Source organism: Mesoplodon mirus, assembly GCF_964341445.2.
Source record: "Mesoplodon mirus genome assembly, chromosome: 11".
Taxonomy (NCBI): Eukaryota; Metazoa; Chordata; class Mammalia; order Artiodactyla; family Ziphiidae; genus Mesoplodon; species Mesoplodon mirus.
Genome location: NC_138987.1, coordinates 41,138,175 through 41,154,384, shown reverse-complemented (window position 1 = coordinate 41,154,384; position 16,210 = coordinate 41,138,175). Strand labels below are relative to the sequence as shown.

At 61.3% G+C, this 16,210-nt stretch overlaps 1 protein-coding gene across 4 annotated transcripts in view; it reads right to left on the bottom strand.

The window, feature by feature from the left end:
- The window catches only part of PRR5 (proline rich 5), a 33,620-nt gene extending 17,827 nt beyond the window's left edge, over positions 1-15,793 (bottom strand). The window contains exons 1-3 of one of the 4 annotated variants that reach the window (XM_082635892.1): positions 15,604-15,793; positions 9,393-9,509; positions 651-731 (exon numbers count right to left, since the gene is read on the bottom strand). In XM_082635892.1, coding sequence (XP_082492018.1) covers positions 651-731; positions 9,393-9,499 — 188 coding nt within the window. In that variant the 5' untranslated portion in view covers positions 9,500-9,509; positions 15,604-15,793. Of the gene's footprint in view, positions 1-650; positions 732-9,392; positions 9,869-15,603 lie in introns of those variants that run through there. The other 3 variants (XM_082635891.1, XM_082635890.1, XM_082635893.1) reach the window with 3 other exon arrangements.
- Between the last annotated feature and the right edge of the window lie 417 nt (positions 15,794-16,210).

Genomic DNA, 16,210 nt, shown 5'->3' with positions numbered 1-16,210 from the left:
GGCGCACAGCCTTAGTTGCTCTGTGGCAAGTGGGATCTTCCTGGACGAGGGCTCGAACCCGTGTCTCCTGCATTGGCAGGCGGATTCTTTTTTTTTTTTTTTTTTGCTGTACGCGGGCCTCTCACTGCTGTGGCCTCTCCCGTTGCGGAGCACAGGCTCCGGACGCACAGGCTCAGCGGCCATGGCTCACGGGCCCAGCCGCTCCGCGGCACATGGGATCCTCCCAGACCGGGGCACGAACCCGTATCCCCTGCATCGGCAGGCGGACTCCCAACCACTGCGCCACCAGGGAGGCCCGGCAGGCGGATTCTTAACCACTGCGCCACCAGGGAAGTTCCAGTCCTTCCTCTTTTAACAGAACAAATACGCTTTGTGATGCTTAACACCAGCGGGGCATGTGGGCGTTATCTTGAGCCACTGTCCCAGTCCTTCTCTGTTTCCCCTGAAAAGGAGTCTTCAGGAGGGTAGGGGTGAAGGCCACAGGACAGGGCCTGGGGTCAAGGTCCACGTGGTGGTCACCACCCACCTGGGCTCTAAAGGCAGAACCTGAGGCTGGTGGACCCACGAGGTGGGGGGAGCGGGCCTCCCACCTGGCACAGCCCTCCCACCACTTACAGACCCAGGCCTGGATGGGACAAATGACCACTCACCGGACGCCCTCATTAAGGCTGAAAAGCTCCTGGTCGGGCAGCCCCTTGCGCTGGAAGACGGCAATCACCCCGTTGTGAATGCTGCGTGGGGGAGGGAAGAAGAGCGCTGCTGTCCAGAGGCCCCAAGACCCCTCCCCTCCTTCCCTCTCCCACGGAGCCCCTCCCGGTCAGCAGGGCGCCAGTCCTTTCGCTTCGCCAGTCCTTTCGCTTCGAAGGCAGGCCTGGAGTACAGGGACCGGCCGCCCCATCGGACCCCACCTGCCCCAGAGCCTCAATTCCCATCTTGAGCGCCAGATGCTGGGCTCCCAGCCCCAGCCTCCCTGGAGCGCCAGGCCTGTCACCGGTCACCTCTCCAGGCTGTCCTAGGTTACCTTCCACACACTCTGCCTCCCTTCCCATGTTCTTGAACCCTCCGACCCCAGGCCGGAAACTAGGGGTCAGCCTCTGATGGTCTCTCGCACACCCAAACATAACCAAGTCCAACTGGCTTTCTCACCCTGTGCTTCCAGGTGCCTGTGAGCCAGCGCCTGCCTCACTGAACTGGGTACCTGTGTTATCTGCACCTGGCCCCGCTGAGGAAGCTGCCCTCACCGCAGGGCCTTTGCACATGTCCTTTCTTCTGCTTGGTCCCCACCCTCACCCCCCACTCCCGTCTACGTGGATCCTTCCTTCAGGTCACAGGAGGTCACAGCGTTTACAACACTTGTCAGTGTGCACCTACGCTTATCCGTGATTCGTTTGATTGATTGGTTCCCACGGCTATCTATAAACCTCCGCGCACAGGGCCCTGTGCCGTTTATGACTGTGTCCTCTCACCTGGCTCAAAAGGGCAGCCTGGTAGTTATCTGGTGAAATTCATCCTGACTCTCCCTGGCCCTCCAGAGCCAACAGATCCTGAAGCCCCACCAATCTCTACCCCCTAGATCTCTGCTGCACCCTTCTCTCTCCTCCACGCTCGCCTGACCTTTGATCGCACAGGTACCTCCTCACTGCACTCACTGCCCCCTGCCCTGGGTCCTGCAGGTACAGCCCAAGGCCTGAATGTGGCATTCAAGGCTCGTCTGGAATGGTCCATCCCCGCATTCTTGGGCACCCAATGCTCACAGAGTACTGGAGCTGCCAGGGGAGCCACACCTCAGGGTCTTTGTACCCACTGCCCTTCCTACCTGGGTGGGGGGCCTTATGCTATCTACTAGGCAAGTAGCTATTCATACTGGAGCTCTGGCTCGGAGGCCGCTGCCTCCAGAAGCCCTCCTGACCGCCTCCCTTCCCCGTGCAGACTCAGGTCCTGGCACTCTGCCGATTTACTTTCATGTTAGCCCTCACCACCAGCCATAAGCTCCCAAGGGTGAGAACCAGGTCTGGGTGGCTCCACCACCCTCCACTCAGGACTGGGTTGCTGCTCTAAACTCACCACTGCAGACGAGCTGTGTGATTCTTGGTGTACGAGGACAGCTGGACACATGCTGCCGTTCACATCATGGAATAGGCGGGGGCCACCAAGCTCCTGCTGCCTCTGTCTGCTCTCACCAGTTCCACCCTTCCCAGCAATATGGACTGGCCACCCACTTTGCAGATGAGGAAACTGAGGCTCAGAGGGACCAAGCTCTGGGAGGCCACAGAGCTCACCCAACAGCTGCCCCCTCTCCCCACAAAGCCAGGTGTGGGCAGGGCTTCCAGCTCCGCACCCTGGAGGAGGCAGGGCAGGGTCAGGGCCCCGCATCCCAGGTGGGTGAAGGCAGCTCTGAGCAGTGCAGGGACGTGCCCCAGGGGTCCACAGCTGGTCCCGACCCGGCCAGGCCAGAGGCCTTGTCACCTGACCCGCCGCCACGGCCTGACTACCCAGGCACCTGGTGTTGAAATGTTGCTTATTCGCATGTCCAGGCACACACGCCCTCTAACTTCTGTTTCCTGCCTGTGAAATGGAGGCCGCGAATGTGCCCGCCCCCAGGTTGCTGTCAGGATGAAAGCCCGGCCAGCGCCGAGCCTTAGTTTGTGGTCACGGCCGGGTCTCTGCTCAGCCTGTCAGAAGTGCCTGGTGGGCTCAGGGGAACAGTCACAGTGAGGCTGTTCCCCATTTACAGACTAAAAAAAGGAAAACACTCTGACGGGAAGTCTAATGGCTGCCACCCTGAAATCCTAACAGATGGGGACTTGCGCCCAGCCTGGGTGCTGCTGGGGGCAGAGGTCAGACCCTCCCAAACCTGCAGGAGCCTGGGAGCTGGCAAATGGGGCATCCTGAGCATGGCCCCGTGGGCCCGGCCCCTCCTGAGGCTCAGAGGGGGCTTGCCAAGTCCTCCCTGGGGACCAGGCCTCCATCAGGCTGAGGGGACAGCGTGGGGGACCCTCATCAGCCTCCCAGGCCTGGCCCTGCTCTTCTCACCAGCCTTTCCAAGTCCCTCCTCCCTCCTCCTCCAGTAAAACCTTCCGGAGGGAGCGCAGCCCACTCTGGTCCCCAGCCCAGAGGCACCTTAACCCACAGTTTTGGATGGGAAGACGGGCTCTTTGGACAAGTCTTTCCCCGAGGCCCTCAGGGGTCCATCGCCATCTGTGTCACTTGAACCGCCCCCGCCCCTGGGTCTGAGCAGCACTGGCCTCCCCCTGCCTCAGGGCCTTCATCCTTGCTGTTCCGTCTCCCTGGGGCTCACCGAGAGGTCAGGTCCCTCCCCCTTCACACCTGTGTGCAGAGAGCATTTGATCCCGGCTTCTTTGGGGGGAGGGGAGGTCTATTTGGTTTACCACTTAGGCCCCACTCCCCCCAGCCCAGGTCTTGCACCACCCTACTTGTATCTGAGCGGTGCCCCCGCCAGCCCTAGGGTCACCCTTGAGTTCTCCTATCCACACCCCCACCCAGGCCAGCCTCCACCCTGGTGGACCCTGACCCTGCCCTTCCCACCTCCAGCCCCGAGGCTTATTCAGGTGCGGGCCTGGGGTTGAATCCCAGCTCTGGGCTTCCCTGCTGCCAGCCTCTGGAGACCAGACCATGAGTGCCTCAGTTTCCCCCTCTGTACAATGGGACTTGTAATCACAGCCCCAGTGGGGTTACGTGTGCCATGGCATCATCAGCAGTGACTGCGGGGGGGCAGGGGGGCAGGATATGTGCCCCCGGAAGCATCCACCACGGCTCAACCATCTGTCCCGGGCTTTCTCCATCTCCTTCTAACCACACCATGAGGTAGGGACTGTGACAGCCCAGGCTGCAGAAGGAAACACTGAGGCTCAGAGAAGCCAGCGGATGGCCCAGAGTCATACAGCTTGATGCCTGGCAGGGCCAGAAGGGAGCCTGGGGCCCACAGTCCTCCCGCCCCCCACAGCTGCTCAACCTGGGGTTGGTGGACAGGCAAGGCCCCGCTCCTTCCCGTTTCTCTGCAGCTGAGGTTCCACCTTCTTTCCAAAGTCCAAGTTGGGTCAATAACAAAGCCCTGCTGTGAGCCGTGGGAGAGAGAGGAGGAGGGGTGGGGAGAGGAGAGGCCCTCATGTGACTTACCCCCCAGACAGAAGTGCAACTCGGGCCCGGGGCCTCCAACATCCTCATCATTATCCCAGGGGGCCACGGGCAGCCCCGAGAGATGAAGCCCTGCATCGCTCTGCTCCGGTCGCCCCGGGGGAAGCATCCACGGGCCTCCTCTTCACGCCCAGGTGAAGGCACAGGGAGGCAGGCACCAATCCGACCCCCTGCCGGGCCTCAAGGTGACCCTCTGGCAGATGCGGGTACCTGAGGGCACCACTCTCAGGCCTGCGGGCCGTTCCCCTGCTCCTCAGCAAACCGGCATCACGCTCACCCTGCTTTCAGTGCCCTGGCCCTGGCTTACATGCCCCCCAATTCCCACCCCTGCTCCTCCCTGGGCTCCAGGCAAGAACTCAGAGCTTTTCTCCAGAGCCCCACCTGCCCAGGGAGGCAGATGCCCGACTGCGCTGACCCCCCTGTCCCGACAGGCTGCAGGGGGACAGCGGGGTGCCCACGCCGCCCCCATGGCTGCCTGGCTGCACAGTCCCACCCGTCCAGCTGGAGGCCAGCTTCTGGATGTTGGGCTGGGGGCCAGGAGGTGGAGAGCGGATGGCCCTGAGCCCCGACTGCTAGGTGGGAGAAGTGAGGGCCCAGGGCGCAGGGCGCGGAGGGAGGGAAGCCCAGCATATGAGTGTCCTCTGGCTGCTGTAACCAAAGCCCACACACAGCGGCTGCAAAGCAGCCAAAAGTTGGGTTTTTACAGCTCTGAAGCCAGAAGCTCTGTCAGTGTCACAGGGCTAGAATCAAGGTGCGGCTCCTTCGAGGCTCCAGGGCAGAGTCCGTTTCCTGGCCTTTTCCAGCTTGGTCAGGACTCCTCCCTCCATCCTTACAGCCAGCAGTGCGGTGTCCTCAACCTCTGTTCCCATCCTCACGTCTCCTTCTTGAACTCTGACCCCTGGGCCTCCCTCCCATTAGCACCCTTGTGGTGACACTGGGCCCACCTGGACCATCTCCCCATCTGAAGGTCATTTACTTAATAACATCAGAAAAGTCCCTCTTGCGTGTAAGGGAATGTATTCACAGATTCCCAGACATCTTTGAGGGCCATGACTCTGCTGACCACACCTAGACCGCCTCAGAGCGGCAGGAGGCTCAGGACCCAGGCCCAACTCAAGAGCAAGTTGTTCGTGAGGGTCGGCCGGGAAGCCAAGCACCGGCCCCCCGCTGGCCTCCACCCCCCCCCCAACTCCCAACGAACCGGTCACCCTGAGGGCTTCAGCCAACCTCCTCCGGCCCCTGAGACCCCATGAGGTGGTGGCAGAAGCTCTGGACTTAGACCTGGGCAGTCCCCGCACCTCTGGACCTCAGTATCCTCATCTGCAAGATGGGGGTACCAAGTCCCACCTTGCAGGCCGCTGCAGGGATGAAAGCAGCTCCTCCACGCCTGGGGTTGGGACAGGGCCCGGCACAGGTTGGGGTCGGTGGGCACCGCCGTCCCGGGGATAGAGCAATCACGGCCCCGGAGGAGATCTAGGTGCAGGACGCCCTGTGGGCTCAGGCCAACAGTGGCCCCGTCCAGGACCAGCAACGAGCAGACGAGGAGGGAGGGCTGCACCTCGGGGTCTCACCACCAACCCCCGCCTCGCCCGGCCCCAGCAGATACCAACTCACACGTGTCCCTGGGCAGCGGCTTCAAGTCAGGCCAGGGTTCAGACTGAACGTGAGCAGGGGCTCTCGGTCAAGTCCCTCTCCTTCTCTGGCCTCAGTTTCTCTATCTGGATGCTAAGGACCACCAGCCCGGCCTCGGAGGTGGTCCTATGGGAACAAGAGGGCGCGCGCTCCACCTGCGCGGGGCCTCTGCTCTCACAGCCAGAAGGCGGGTGGGCGCCAGGCTCGCCAAGCCTCAGGCCTTCGGGCAGATCCAGGCCTGGCAAGGAGTAGGGCTCCCTAATGGTCTATGCCCTCTGACCCAAACGCAGGTACAGGGGACTCCTGCCCGCCCCTCAGCTGGCCCCTGAGCTCAAGAACATGACCTTCGTGCAGCTGGAGGCCTTGCACACGCGTGGGGTGCACACCCAGCGAGGAGCTAACTGGGGCCAAAACTGGGACAGACAGGGAGACAACATGCCACGCCCGGGCCCTTCGGGAGGGAGGGGATCAGGGGCTCCAGGTGGGAGTGACAGGTGAGCCTTCTAAGCCAGCCCTGCGCCCTCCCCTCTGCAGTGCCAGCACTGGGCCAGGCACGGGGGACAAACCCGCCCCGTAAAGCAGCAGCAGGGGCTTAGGAAACAGCTTCTGACGGTTCTGTTCTAGTTTCCGGTTTGTAAGCGTGGCCCAGCCGGCCGGCAGCCTGGCACCCAGCACTCAAACCTGCCCTGCGAACGCGCAGAAGGGAGCCCAGGCCCCATGTGTGTGTGGTCAGCACCTGCGTTCCCCCGGTTTATCCTCTTCCCAGCGATGAACACCACCTGCTCGGACCAGTGCCGGAGAGTGAATGAATGAACGAATGAATGAGTGGCTAGGTGAGTGCACGGATTCCACTATCACAGGAGCAAGCTATGTATTTTGCCCCATGTCCAGATGAGGAAACAGAGGCACAAGGAATTTAGGGGCTGGACCCAGGGTCCACTGTAGTGGGTTGAATAGTGTCCCCTAGAAATTCATGTCCACCTGCTACCCCAGAGCTTATGTGGAAACAGGGTCTTTGCAGATGTAATTAGTTAAGAATCTTGAGACGAAATCATCCTGGATTTAGGGTGGGCCCTACATTAGGTGGCCCAATGACTTTCTAAGAGAAAGGAGAGGGAGGTTTGGACACAGAAGGTGGCCAGATGAAGAGAGAAGCAGAGAACGGGGTGATGCAACCACAGGCCAAGGAGCCACTGGGAGCTGGAAGAGGCAGGAAGGAGCCTTCCCTGGAACCTCCAGAGGGAGCGAGGCCCTGGCGACACCTTGATTTTGGACCTCCGGCCTCCAGAACTGTGAGAGAATGAATGTCTGTTGTTTTAAGCCACCAAGTTTGTGGCAATTTGTTACGGTTGCCCTGGGAAACTAACGTGGTCACATGGAAAAAGAGGGGTCATCTTGGACTCAAAATAAGGAGTCTACAACCTAGCAAGGCAGGACCTGTACTGTCCCGCCCCCCAAGGCTGTGGCCTGGGGGACCCTGGCAGGGAGCACTGCAAGGATCGGAGCTGGGCAGGCAGGCAGCGACCAGAAGAGGCCCCGACCTCCCCATGGTACCTGCGGAACGCTGGTGGGGAAGGCACTGCCCCTCCCTGGCTCAGGGCCCCCTCTGCCCAGGGAGAGCGGTGGCTCCGCTCTGCGGCATCCACACGGGCAGGCTTCCTGGTCCTCTCTGCATCCCCCTCTGCCACCTCTATATGGGGCGTGGTAGTCATAACTCCCTCCCTGGGCTACGAGGTACAGCAAGGGCCATGAAGGGGCCCGGCACACAGGAGTGCAGCATGGCAAGCGGAGCTGACGTGGGTCCAAGGGCTGGGCGGCTCGGAGCCTTAGAGATGCCAGCTGTGGGCCGGGCTGCTCCCCTGCAGTCTGCCCGGCCAAGGTACAGATGGCACTGAAGTTTGAAAGTTCCTTTAAGTGAGAAGCAGTGGGGGGGACCCAGGTGGCCTCTCCCTACAGGCACCTTCCTGAGCTTCAGAAGACTCCGAGCCTACCCGAGGGTGCCCCCACCTGCCTGGAGACCCCCCAGCAGGGCCAACCACAGCAGGAGAAAGCTGCTGTTGGTGAAAGCTCAGGAACCAGCAGACGCCTGAGGGGCCCCCCCAAACCCTGTCCCTACAGGCCCTCCCTGACATGAGTTTGTCCCCAGCATGAGTTTGAGCTTGAAATATAACTTACGGAGGCCCTACAACGCGCCAGGCACGTGCTGAGGACTTTAATACAGATCTGCACATTTAATCCCTACAATGGCCCATCTTACGGAAAAGGAAATTAAGGACCAGGGAGGCTAAACAGCTTGCTCAAGGCCACGCAGCAGGGAAGAGGCAGAGCTGGGATTTGAACTGAGTCTGCCTGGCTCCTTGCACTAAGCCACGGCAGAGAAATGAGGAGGGAGACCGCTTCTCTCCGCAATTCTGCGAGAGGAGGAAACGCCTCTTAAGGCAGCGCGCAGTCACTGGGCTGATGAGATTAGCCAACGAGAATCTTTCCTTCTCTGTCCCCACACCAGTCCTGTAACAAGGAATGTGCATGCCCGCTGACCGATAGGGAAACTGAGGCAGGCTCGTCCCAGCACTCAAGCAATTCGCAACTTGGTAGGGGACAGAAGACAAGCACGTGACTGGACGACGGCGTCCTGCCTAGTGCACAGAGGAGGTCTCAGGCTGGCAGCCCTGTGCCCACCATGACGCTCATGAAACGACTGATGAACAGAATAAATGAGTGTCCACATTGACAGTTGGTTTTCTGGTGGCCAAGACCACAGACGGTGGAGCATCTGGCAGGGTTTCACTGCCAGGTGTGTGTGGTGATGGGGGCAGCATCCACAGCCCCCTGGATAGCCTGTCCTACTCTCTTCTCCTGCCCTCCCATTTTCCTTTCCGTGGAAATAGCTATTTTGAAAAGGGCTCATGAGCAAACACGGTGGGGAATCCCACTAAATAAATCGTCTCTTTTCCGGAGATCCCCAGCCTTGCTCTTAAAACAAAGTGGGAGGGGTGGTGGGACTTCCCACGCCCCTGCTTGTCTGGGAAGGGCCCGCGGGGGGAGGGTCGTCTAAAGAATGCCGGGCAGCTGCTGCACCCCTGCTGACAGCTGGGAGGGCAGGGGGCCGCTCAAGGGAAAGCCACCCGCCCACCGCCGACCAAAGGGACCTAAACGCAGAACAGGAAGCGCAGCGGCAACCCACAGACTGCGCCCGCGAGGCTCATCTGCGAAATGGGATAAATACTTCCTGCTCTATTTACCTCCCAGGTTGCCATGAGCACTGGAGCGAAGACGTGGGAAGACCCCGGGGGAAGGGCGGGGGAGGCGGGCTCGCGGGATCCAGGCCCACCCCACCACCCACCACCTGGGAGCGTTGGGACCAGCCCCGGGTCCGCGGTCTCGTCCCTCCGTTCTAGAAACACGTTGCACTAAACTTCCCTTCCCGTCCGCACAACTCCGGCGGAGCAAGTTCTCTACAAACTGTAAAGTGCCGCGCTGCCCCCAGCACAGTTCCTCGCTGGGGGCCGGCCCTCGCCCGCGGACCTGCTCCAGGGCTCCCCCTCCCCTGGCTCTGGGACCCGGGGCCAGCGGCCCGCAGGCCGGCCGGGAGGGCGCGGCCTTACCTGTTCCAGGTGGCGTTGGCGCAGGCCCGGCGCTGCTGCGTGCCCCGCTCGTCCGCGGCGGCGGCCGGCTCTCTCTTGCCCAGGTCACTGAGGCTGGGCGAACTCATGAACTTCAACCTGCGGAGAGTCCTCATGGTGACCCCGGCGACAGGCTCCGCGCCCACGCGCGCCCGGCACCTCGCCCTGCGCCACGCCGCGCCGCGCCGCGGGCCCCGGCCGTTGCGGCGCCCTCTACGAGGAGACTTGGGCAAAAGCAGGAAGCCGAGCGGCCCTCCAGGGTCCCGCCCCGGCCCCACGCCTCCGCCCCGGGCCCTGCGCCGGCCGCCCCGCCAGGTTAATCATTGCTCGGAGCGGCCGCAGCGTGGTGCTCCCAGAGCGCTGCCGGTAGCGCGGACTCGGCGCTAAAGGGGCCCGGGGGCGGGGTTCAGGGCCGGAGGCGGAGCATGGTAGGCCCCGGGGGCGGAGCCTGAGAGGGGCGGAGCCGAGGCATGGCCTCAAGGAAGAGGGCGTGCGCCGAGGCGGGACCAAGCTGGGCGTGGCCACGAGCTGGGGGCGGGGCCTGGGCCTCCGTGGCCTCAGCCGCCGCATCCCACTCGCCCCTCCTCCCCCAGGCAACCCGAGTCCGCCCTCTTGGGGTCGCACTCTGGCCCCCTCTGTCCTTCCAAGGGCCACCAGTGCCCACAGGAAACCAACACGGACGGCCGCACAATCCAACCCCAAGCACCCACCCCGCGCCGGCTCCTGCGGCCACACCCACACGGTGCACCCACACGGTGCTCAGCTTCGTGCCCCCTCCCAGACCCCTAGTGCAGTGTTTATCTTCCCCCTTCTTGCCATCCCTCCCCACAAAGGCTGTGCCCACACAGATCCCTCAGGACCCCGCCACGTGGACACAGACTCCTCCGTGATTATCATGAAGACTGGGTCGAGGTCTTCAGCCCACTTTCCAGTTGAGGAAACTGAAGCTCAGAGGGTGAAAGAACTTGCCCAACGTCATGCAATCGACAAATGGCAAGGCTGGGCCTAACACAGGCCTCCTGAGCACACGGTAGGACACCCCTCACTCCAGCTTCCGGGATCCCCACGGGGCTCTCCTGCCCCCTGCCCCCTCCGTCAGACAGAGCAAGACAGTGTTGCCGCCCTCCTCTACTTCCTTCATTTCTTTCCTGAAGCAATGCCTGTGTCACCAGAGCACCCGCCTCATGTCTTCCTATAAATTCTTCCCGCGTGAATCAGAGGGGGAGAGGAGGGGCCAATCCTAGAACCTCAGCATGGGAAGTGTGCTCAGAGGCCCCCAACCCATGCTGTAGAGAAGAGGAAACTGAGGCCCAGAGGCCACTGGGTTCCCGGGGTCCTCTATGCCAGGGTGTGTGCATGAGATGCTCCCCCGCAAGGGCAGAATCAAAGCACCTGCGCCCGGGCCTTGCGGGGCTTGCTAATTCAGTCTGACACAGCATAGGTCGACGTTATCGTCCCCACTCAGAGACAGGGATCTGCTCCTTGGTGTGGAGGAGGTGGTGGAGGGGGCCTGGCTCAGTCCCCCAGGCCAGGGCTTTCTGCTGAATGCCCTGGGCAGGGTGGGTTGCCAAGGCCAGGCCGAGCAGCCAATGAGCCTCTTTTGTGGCTCCAGGAACCAGGAGAACCTCATATAAGGTGTATGAGACCCTGGTGAGGAGACGTCCTGTGAAAATCAACAAGCATTTTCCGAGCACCTACTGCGTGCCAGACATTACCCTCATCCTAGGGGGGCAGAGTCATGCCCGGCAAACCCCCTGACCCTGAGCTCCAAATCGAGGGAACAGAGACCTTTGACTCCCCCAGAACCCATAATCCCCAAGGCCGAGACCTGCATGACCCGGTGTGACAGACCAGGAAGGACTGAACTCTCAGTGAAGCCCCTGGTGGTTTCTCACCCTTTTAGAAACTTCTGTGGACCCCGTCTACTCCTTCCACTTCCACTGTCCCCTTCCCAGGCCAGGACAACAGACACTCCCCGACCTCTCTCCCCGGGGCCACACAGGTCATCGGACAAGCCCATCCTCTGGGTGGTGGCTGCAGTGATCTTTCTCACACACATACGCCCCTGTGCTTAGAGCTCCTGCGTGTTCCCACTGCCCCGAGGATCAAGTCCAGAGCCTGGGGTCCAGAGCCAGAGCTTGCAGGGCCTTCCCTGCCTCTCCTGGCTCCGCCTTCTGACTGCTTTCACCCTGGGTTAGGCTCAGGGGCTGCCCTCTGGTCATCTGTTGAGTTTTCCATCCGATGCCATAAGCCAGGAGGCCTGGGACTGTACTAACTGGTTCACCACTGCATTCCTGAGCCCAGCATGCAGTAGACACGCAGTAAATATTTGGTTGAATGGATGGATAAGCATCTGTCTCCAGGCAGGAAGGGATTCAGTGCTTTGTAAAAGGCGCCACACTGGACAGAGACAGAACCACTGTAACTGCCGCTGGTGTAAATGCAGCAGAGAACCCCCGGGATTGGCTGAGACCCTGGGTGGACGGGATGAAGGATGGTTTCCCCAAGCTGGAGGCAGACTTTCGGGGGAGGGGCTGGCTTCGTTTGCTTGGCACCCTCGGGTGCGAAACCCTCAGCCACTGGCAGGGCCTGGCTGGCCAGAGCGGCCAGCTGAGTGCGGAGGGAGGCTGGACTGCTCTGGATGGGGAATCAAGGGAAAAATGGAGGTGCGTGGTAAGGGCAGCCCACGGTGGGAGGGCAGGAGAGGCAAGAAGAGGAGGGGCTGGGAGAAGAGGCCAGCAAGAAATGCCGGAGGTGGGGATGGCTGAGGGATTTAAAAGCCATGCACAGTCAGTGTTAAGGAATTAGCTTTAGCTGCCCCCTGAAGCCAGCCGCAGACTTCTGTAAGATCCGTCTACACCCAACAGCCCAGTACTGGGGGTGTAGTGGAGACCCAGGCAAAGGTGCCGCTGTCCTGTGTTTGGGCTGGTGACAGGCAGGGAGGGGCACAGGGCGGGGAGGGGGGCTGGACAGCCAGGGGAGCAGCCAGCCCCCAGGGCCAGAATCTGAGGCCGAGGCCAGGAGGAGACAAACCCTCCCACCCCCCAAAGCAGGGGGCAACTGGGTGGCCGATGGCCAAGTCCAGCCCTTAAACATGTTCTGCACAGCCGGCAGTGTGGGGAAAGAAAACAAAAAACCCCAACTGCATGCAGCCAAGGTTTTACAATGGAGAGATTGACATAGAAACCCTGATTTCTGGCTTCCTGGGAAGCATCAGATGACTGGGCCTCCGGGGCTTGAGGCCCCACGTGACAGCTCTGGCTGAGCTGCTGCCCGGCAGGCAGGCACGGGCCCTCCACTCACTTACAGAGCCTTCCAGGCCAGATAAGGGGTTGGGGATTGAGCAACCGTACGGGGGGAGGGGGGATGCTGGGCTGGGCCCATGTGTGTCTGGCACTCAGGGATGGGAAATGCCCTCCATTCAAGGGAATGGGAAACGGAGGTACCCATCATGCACCCCCAAAGCTGCCAGAGTAATCCTGCTCCAAGAACCGTGCCAGGCCCGACGGCATCAACCATGTCCTCTCCTTCAGGATCCAAACTTCATTCCAACCCCTCCCCGACCAGTGGGGTCTCAGGAGCTGGTACAGGACCCTGGTCACTAAGGGGGACCGCCCCCGGCAGGGCTCTTCCTTCTGTTGGGAGAGGGAGCCCTCGGTCGGGGGGCCAGAACGGGGGTCCACTGGCCCTACCACCAAGTCAAATGACCTCTAGGGCCTCGGTCTGCCCATCTGTAAGATGCATGGGGTTGAGGGTTGAGGGACAGGGGAAATGAGACCCCATAAAGCCTTTCAGAGGCCACGTGCTCCCCGTCGATGTGGCAGGAGATGGTGACCTAGGTGTCTTTGGTCCCTGAGGTATGACTGTGCTGAGGAGCTGGCCAGAGGTTTTGTCTTCATGGGCACTGCGCTAGGACTGGCAATGACCTTTAGGGTGGGCTCAAGGCGCTGGGACTTTGCATCAGGAAGTCCCCTGGGGCTGGTTCAAAACCCCAGTCAGGGTCTTTGGGAGCGGGACCTGGGATTGCTCAGGAGCATCTCAGGGAATCTCGCGTGATTCCCTGGGGTCTGCAGACCCCCGAGCCTGGCTCAGCCCCTCACGTCACGAATGGACAGCCTGACGCCTGGGGACAGGACTGCAGTAAGTCCGTGCAGCTCTGGAACCCAGGCCTTCAGACCTCTAGGCCACCGGGGTGAGGACAGGAGCGGGGAAGAGACAGCCGCCAGCTCTGTCACCCTCTTGTCCCTCTCTCGGGCGCTGACTTCAGCCGGCTGCTCCCTGCCCGCCCCAGGCCTGCCCACTCTGAGGGGCACTTGCGCCCCCTGGTGGCGAAGGCTGGTGCTCCCCACGGCTGCCTGGGAAAGTCCCTCCTGCTGGTTGGGGACCCCGCCCCCCCCAGGGCCTGGACACCCAGGCACGGGCTTGGCAATGTGCTGGGCGCAGGGAGCCATGGGGGGAATGCTCGGCCCATCCTCCCTTCTCTGGGATAGACAGGGATGGGGACACACCTGCCCCACGATGGGCCGAGGTGGGACGAGACCATTCACGTAGTCGTGGGGTGCACGTCAAGGGCTTGCTTACTGCCGGCTGTGACGGTCGTACTGCAGAAAGAGATTCCTGATTCAGGGCTAAGCCCTCGTCACCCTCGGTGACTCCAGCCTGGTCATCTCCAAACGCTTTGCAACGCGCCGGTTCTGTCCCGAGGCTGGACGGCCGGTCCTCATCCAAGGCTGGATGGGCGTCGGCCCACCAGAAGCAACATGTGTGGCATTTTGTGAATGGGGTGACTTACAGATGCTCCCCGTACCAAGCCTGGGTTGGGGGCACCAACACCAAAGGTGGGTGGGTCCTGCCCTCACGGTGCTCCGGAGGAAAAGTCCCCTCCAGTGGCTTCAGAGCCAGTACCAACCGTTATTACCCCGATTTCACAGATGGGGACAGGGAAGCTGAGTGGGGTTAAGCTACCTGCTCAAGCCGTCAGCTAGAAAGCACGGGAGCGGGGACACTGTGCTGCTGGGGGACGAAGCCCATCTCCCCAGTGCTTTAATAAACGCTGAGCACCTACTACATGCCTGGCACTGTTCTTGGTGTCGGGAATACAGCAGAGGACAGGCAAGACAGGGTCTCTGCCGTCATGGGGTGAGTTCGCCGTCCCATCCTAGCTGTCATCTGACAACTCCTGACATGCTCATGGTCCCCTCAAGTCTTCTCTCTACCAGCTGAGCCCCGACTCCCACCCCACGGCTACCAGGACCCCTCCTGGAGCCCCTTCCCCACACTAGTGGTCTCCATCCTCTGCTCTCAGAACACTCCCCCTTCCTTTCACTCTGGATCCCACTCCTGGGGTGGGTCAGGGGGCTCGGATCAGCAGAGGTCCCTGTTCTTAGATCCCACAGGGCATCCCCAGGAGACTGTTTCCAAGCCTCAGTTTCCCATCTGTAAACGAGGTCTCAAACAATCAGTCCTCGAGGCCCCTCCCGGGCGGGTGTTGTGTAACCCTGATTCTGGTCTATAAATAGGTGCCCTGCGGTGCAGTGAGGGGAGGAGAGCAGAAGCACACGGCACAGCAGAGATTCCAGGCTCCACGGCCCCCCGAACCGGGTCTGTTCCTTGCCCGGCCACCTCCCCTGCAAGCTCCTGAGCCCCCTGAGCCTTGGACTCCTCTGCAGAATGTCCCTCCCAGCGTGAGCGTGAAGATCAAATGAGGGCAGAGGTCACAGCCGATGCTTGTGGAGTCCTTACTGTGACCTGGCTGTGTCGCGGCACCCACCCTTCAATTTCCATAGCAGTTCCACCGGGAGGGAGCTGCTCTCATCAACCCAGTTTACAGGTGAGCCAGGGGCGCCCCTGGAAAAAGCGATGGGTCCAAGGTCACGCGGCCTGGCCAGGGATTCAAACCAGCTGGCTTCGGCGTCTGGACGTCTGCTCAGTGACCTCCTACACTAATGAGGATGCGCATGTCTGCCCGGGGCCCAGCGCGGAGCAGGTCCCGAAAAAGCAGCAGCCACTGCTTCCTTCCTTTCAGCGATGTCACAAGAAGAGGCAACACTGGCGCAGGGGGGCCATCACCACCCAGGTGCCTCCTGTTCGGAAAAGGACCCCACCTGCCCCGTCCAGCTCTGCACGATCAACTTGAAGACAGGAGAAGCAATCTGCCTGCTGGGCTGAGTCCTGGGGTACCCAGACTGCTCACCTGTTGTTGTTGCCCCCAGAAGACACGCTGGAGTCCTAACCCCTGGTGCCTGTGAACTCATTTGGGTGTAGGTCTCTGCAGCTGTGCTCAAGCTGAGGTAAGATCATACCGGAGTAGGGTGGGCCCTGCAGCCAGTGACTGTTGTCCTTATGAGAAGGCCACCTGAAGACACAGAGATCCAGGCACAGAGGGAAGACAGCGATGTGGAGGCAGCTGCCAGCAGGGGCTGGAAGAGACGAGGAGCGATCCTTGACCTGCTGACACCTTGATTTCAGACTTCCAGCCTCCAGAACTGTGAGAAAATCAACTTCTGTTTTAAGCCACCCAGTTTGTGGCAATTGGTGAAAGCAGCCCTAAGACACCAGTATATTGCCTTTCCCCAGACAGGGCCTGCACTCCCCCAGACTCTGGCTTTGACCTCCATGTCCAGAAAACTCCCACATCCAAACGTGGAAAGGTCAGGCCCCAAAGCTCAGCAAACTGGAGACACCCTCATCTCCCTACTCCCGATTTCTCTAACAGGAGCACACAAACTCCGGGAGACGGGCGGTGACAGGTTACTTCTGGCGAAGGCATCGTGGTCTGGCCCCTGAACGCTAACAGAGCC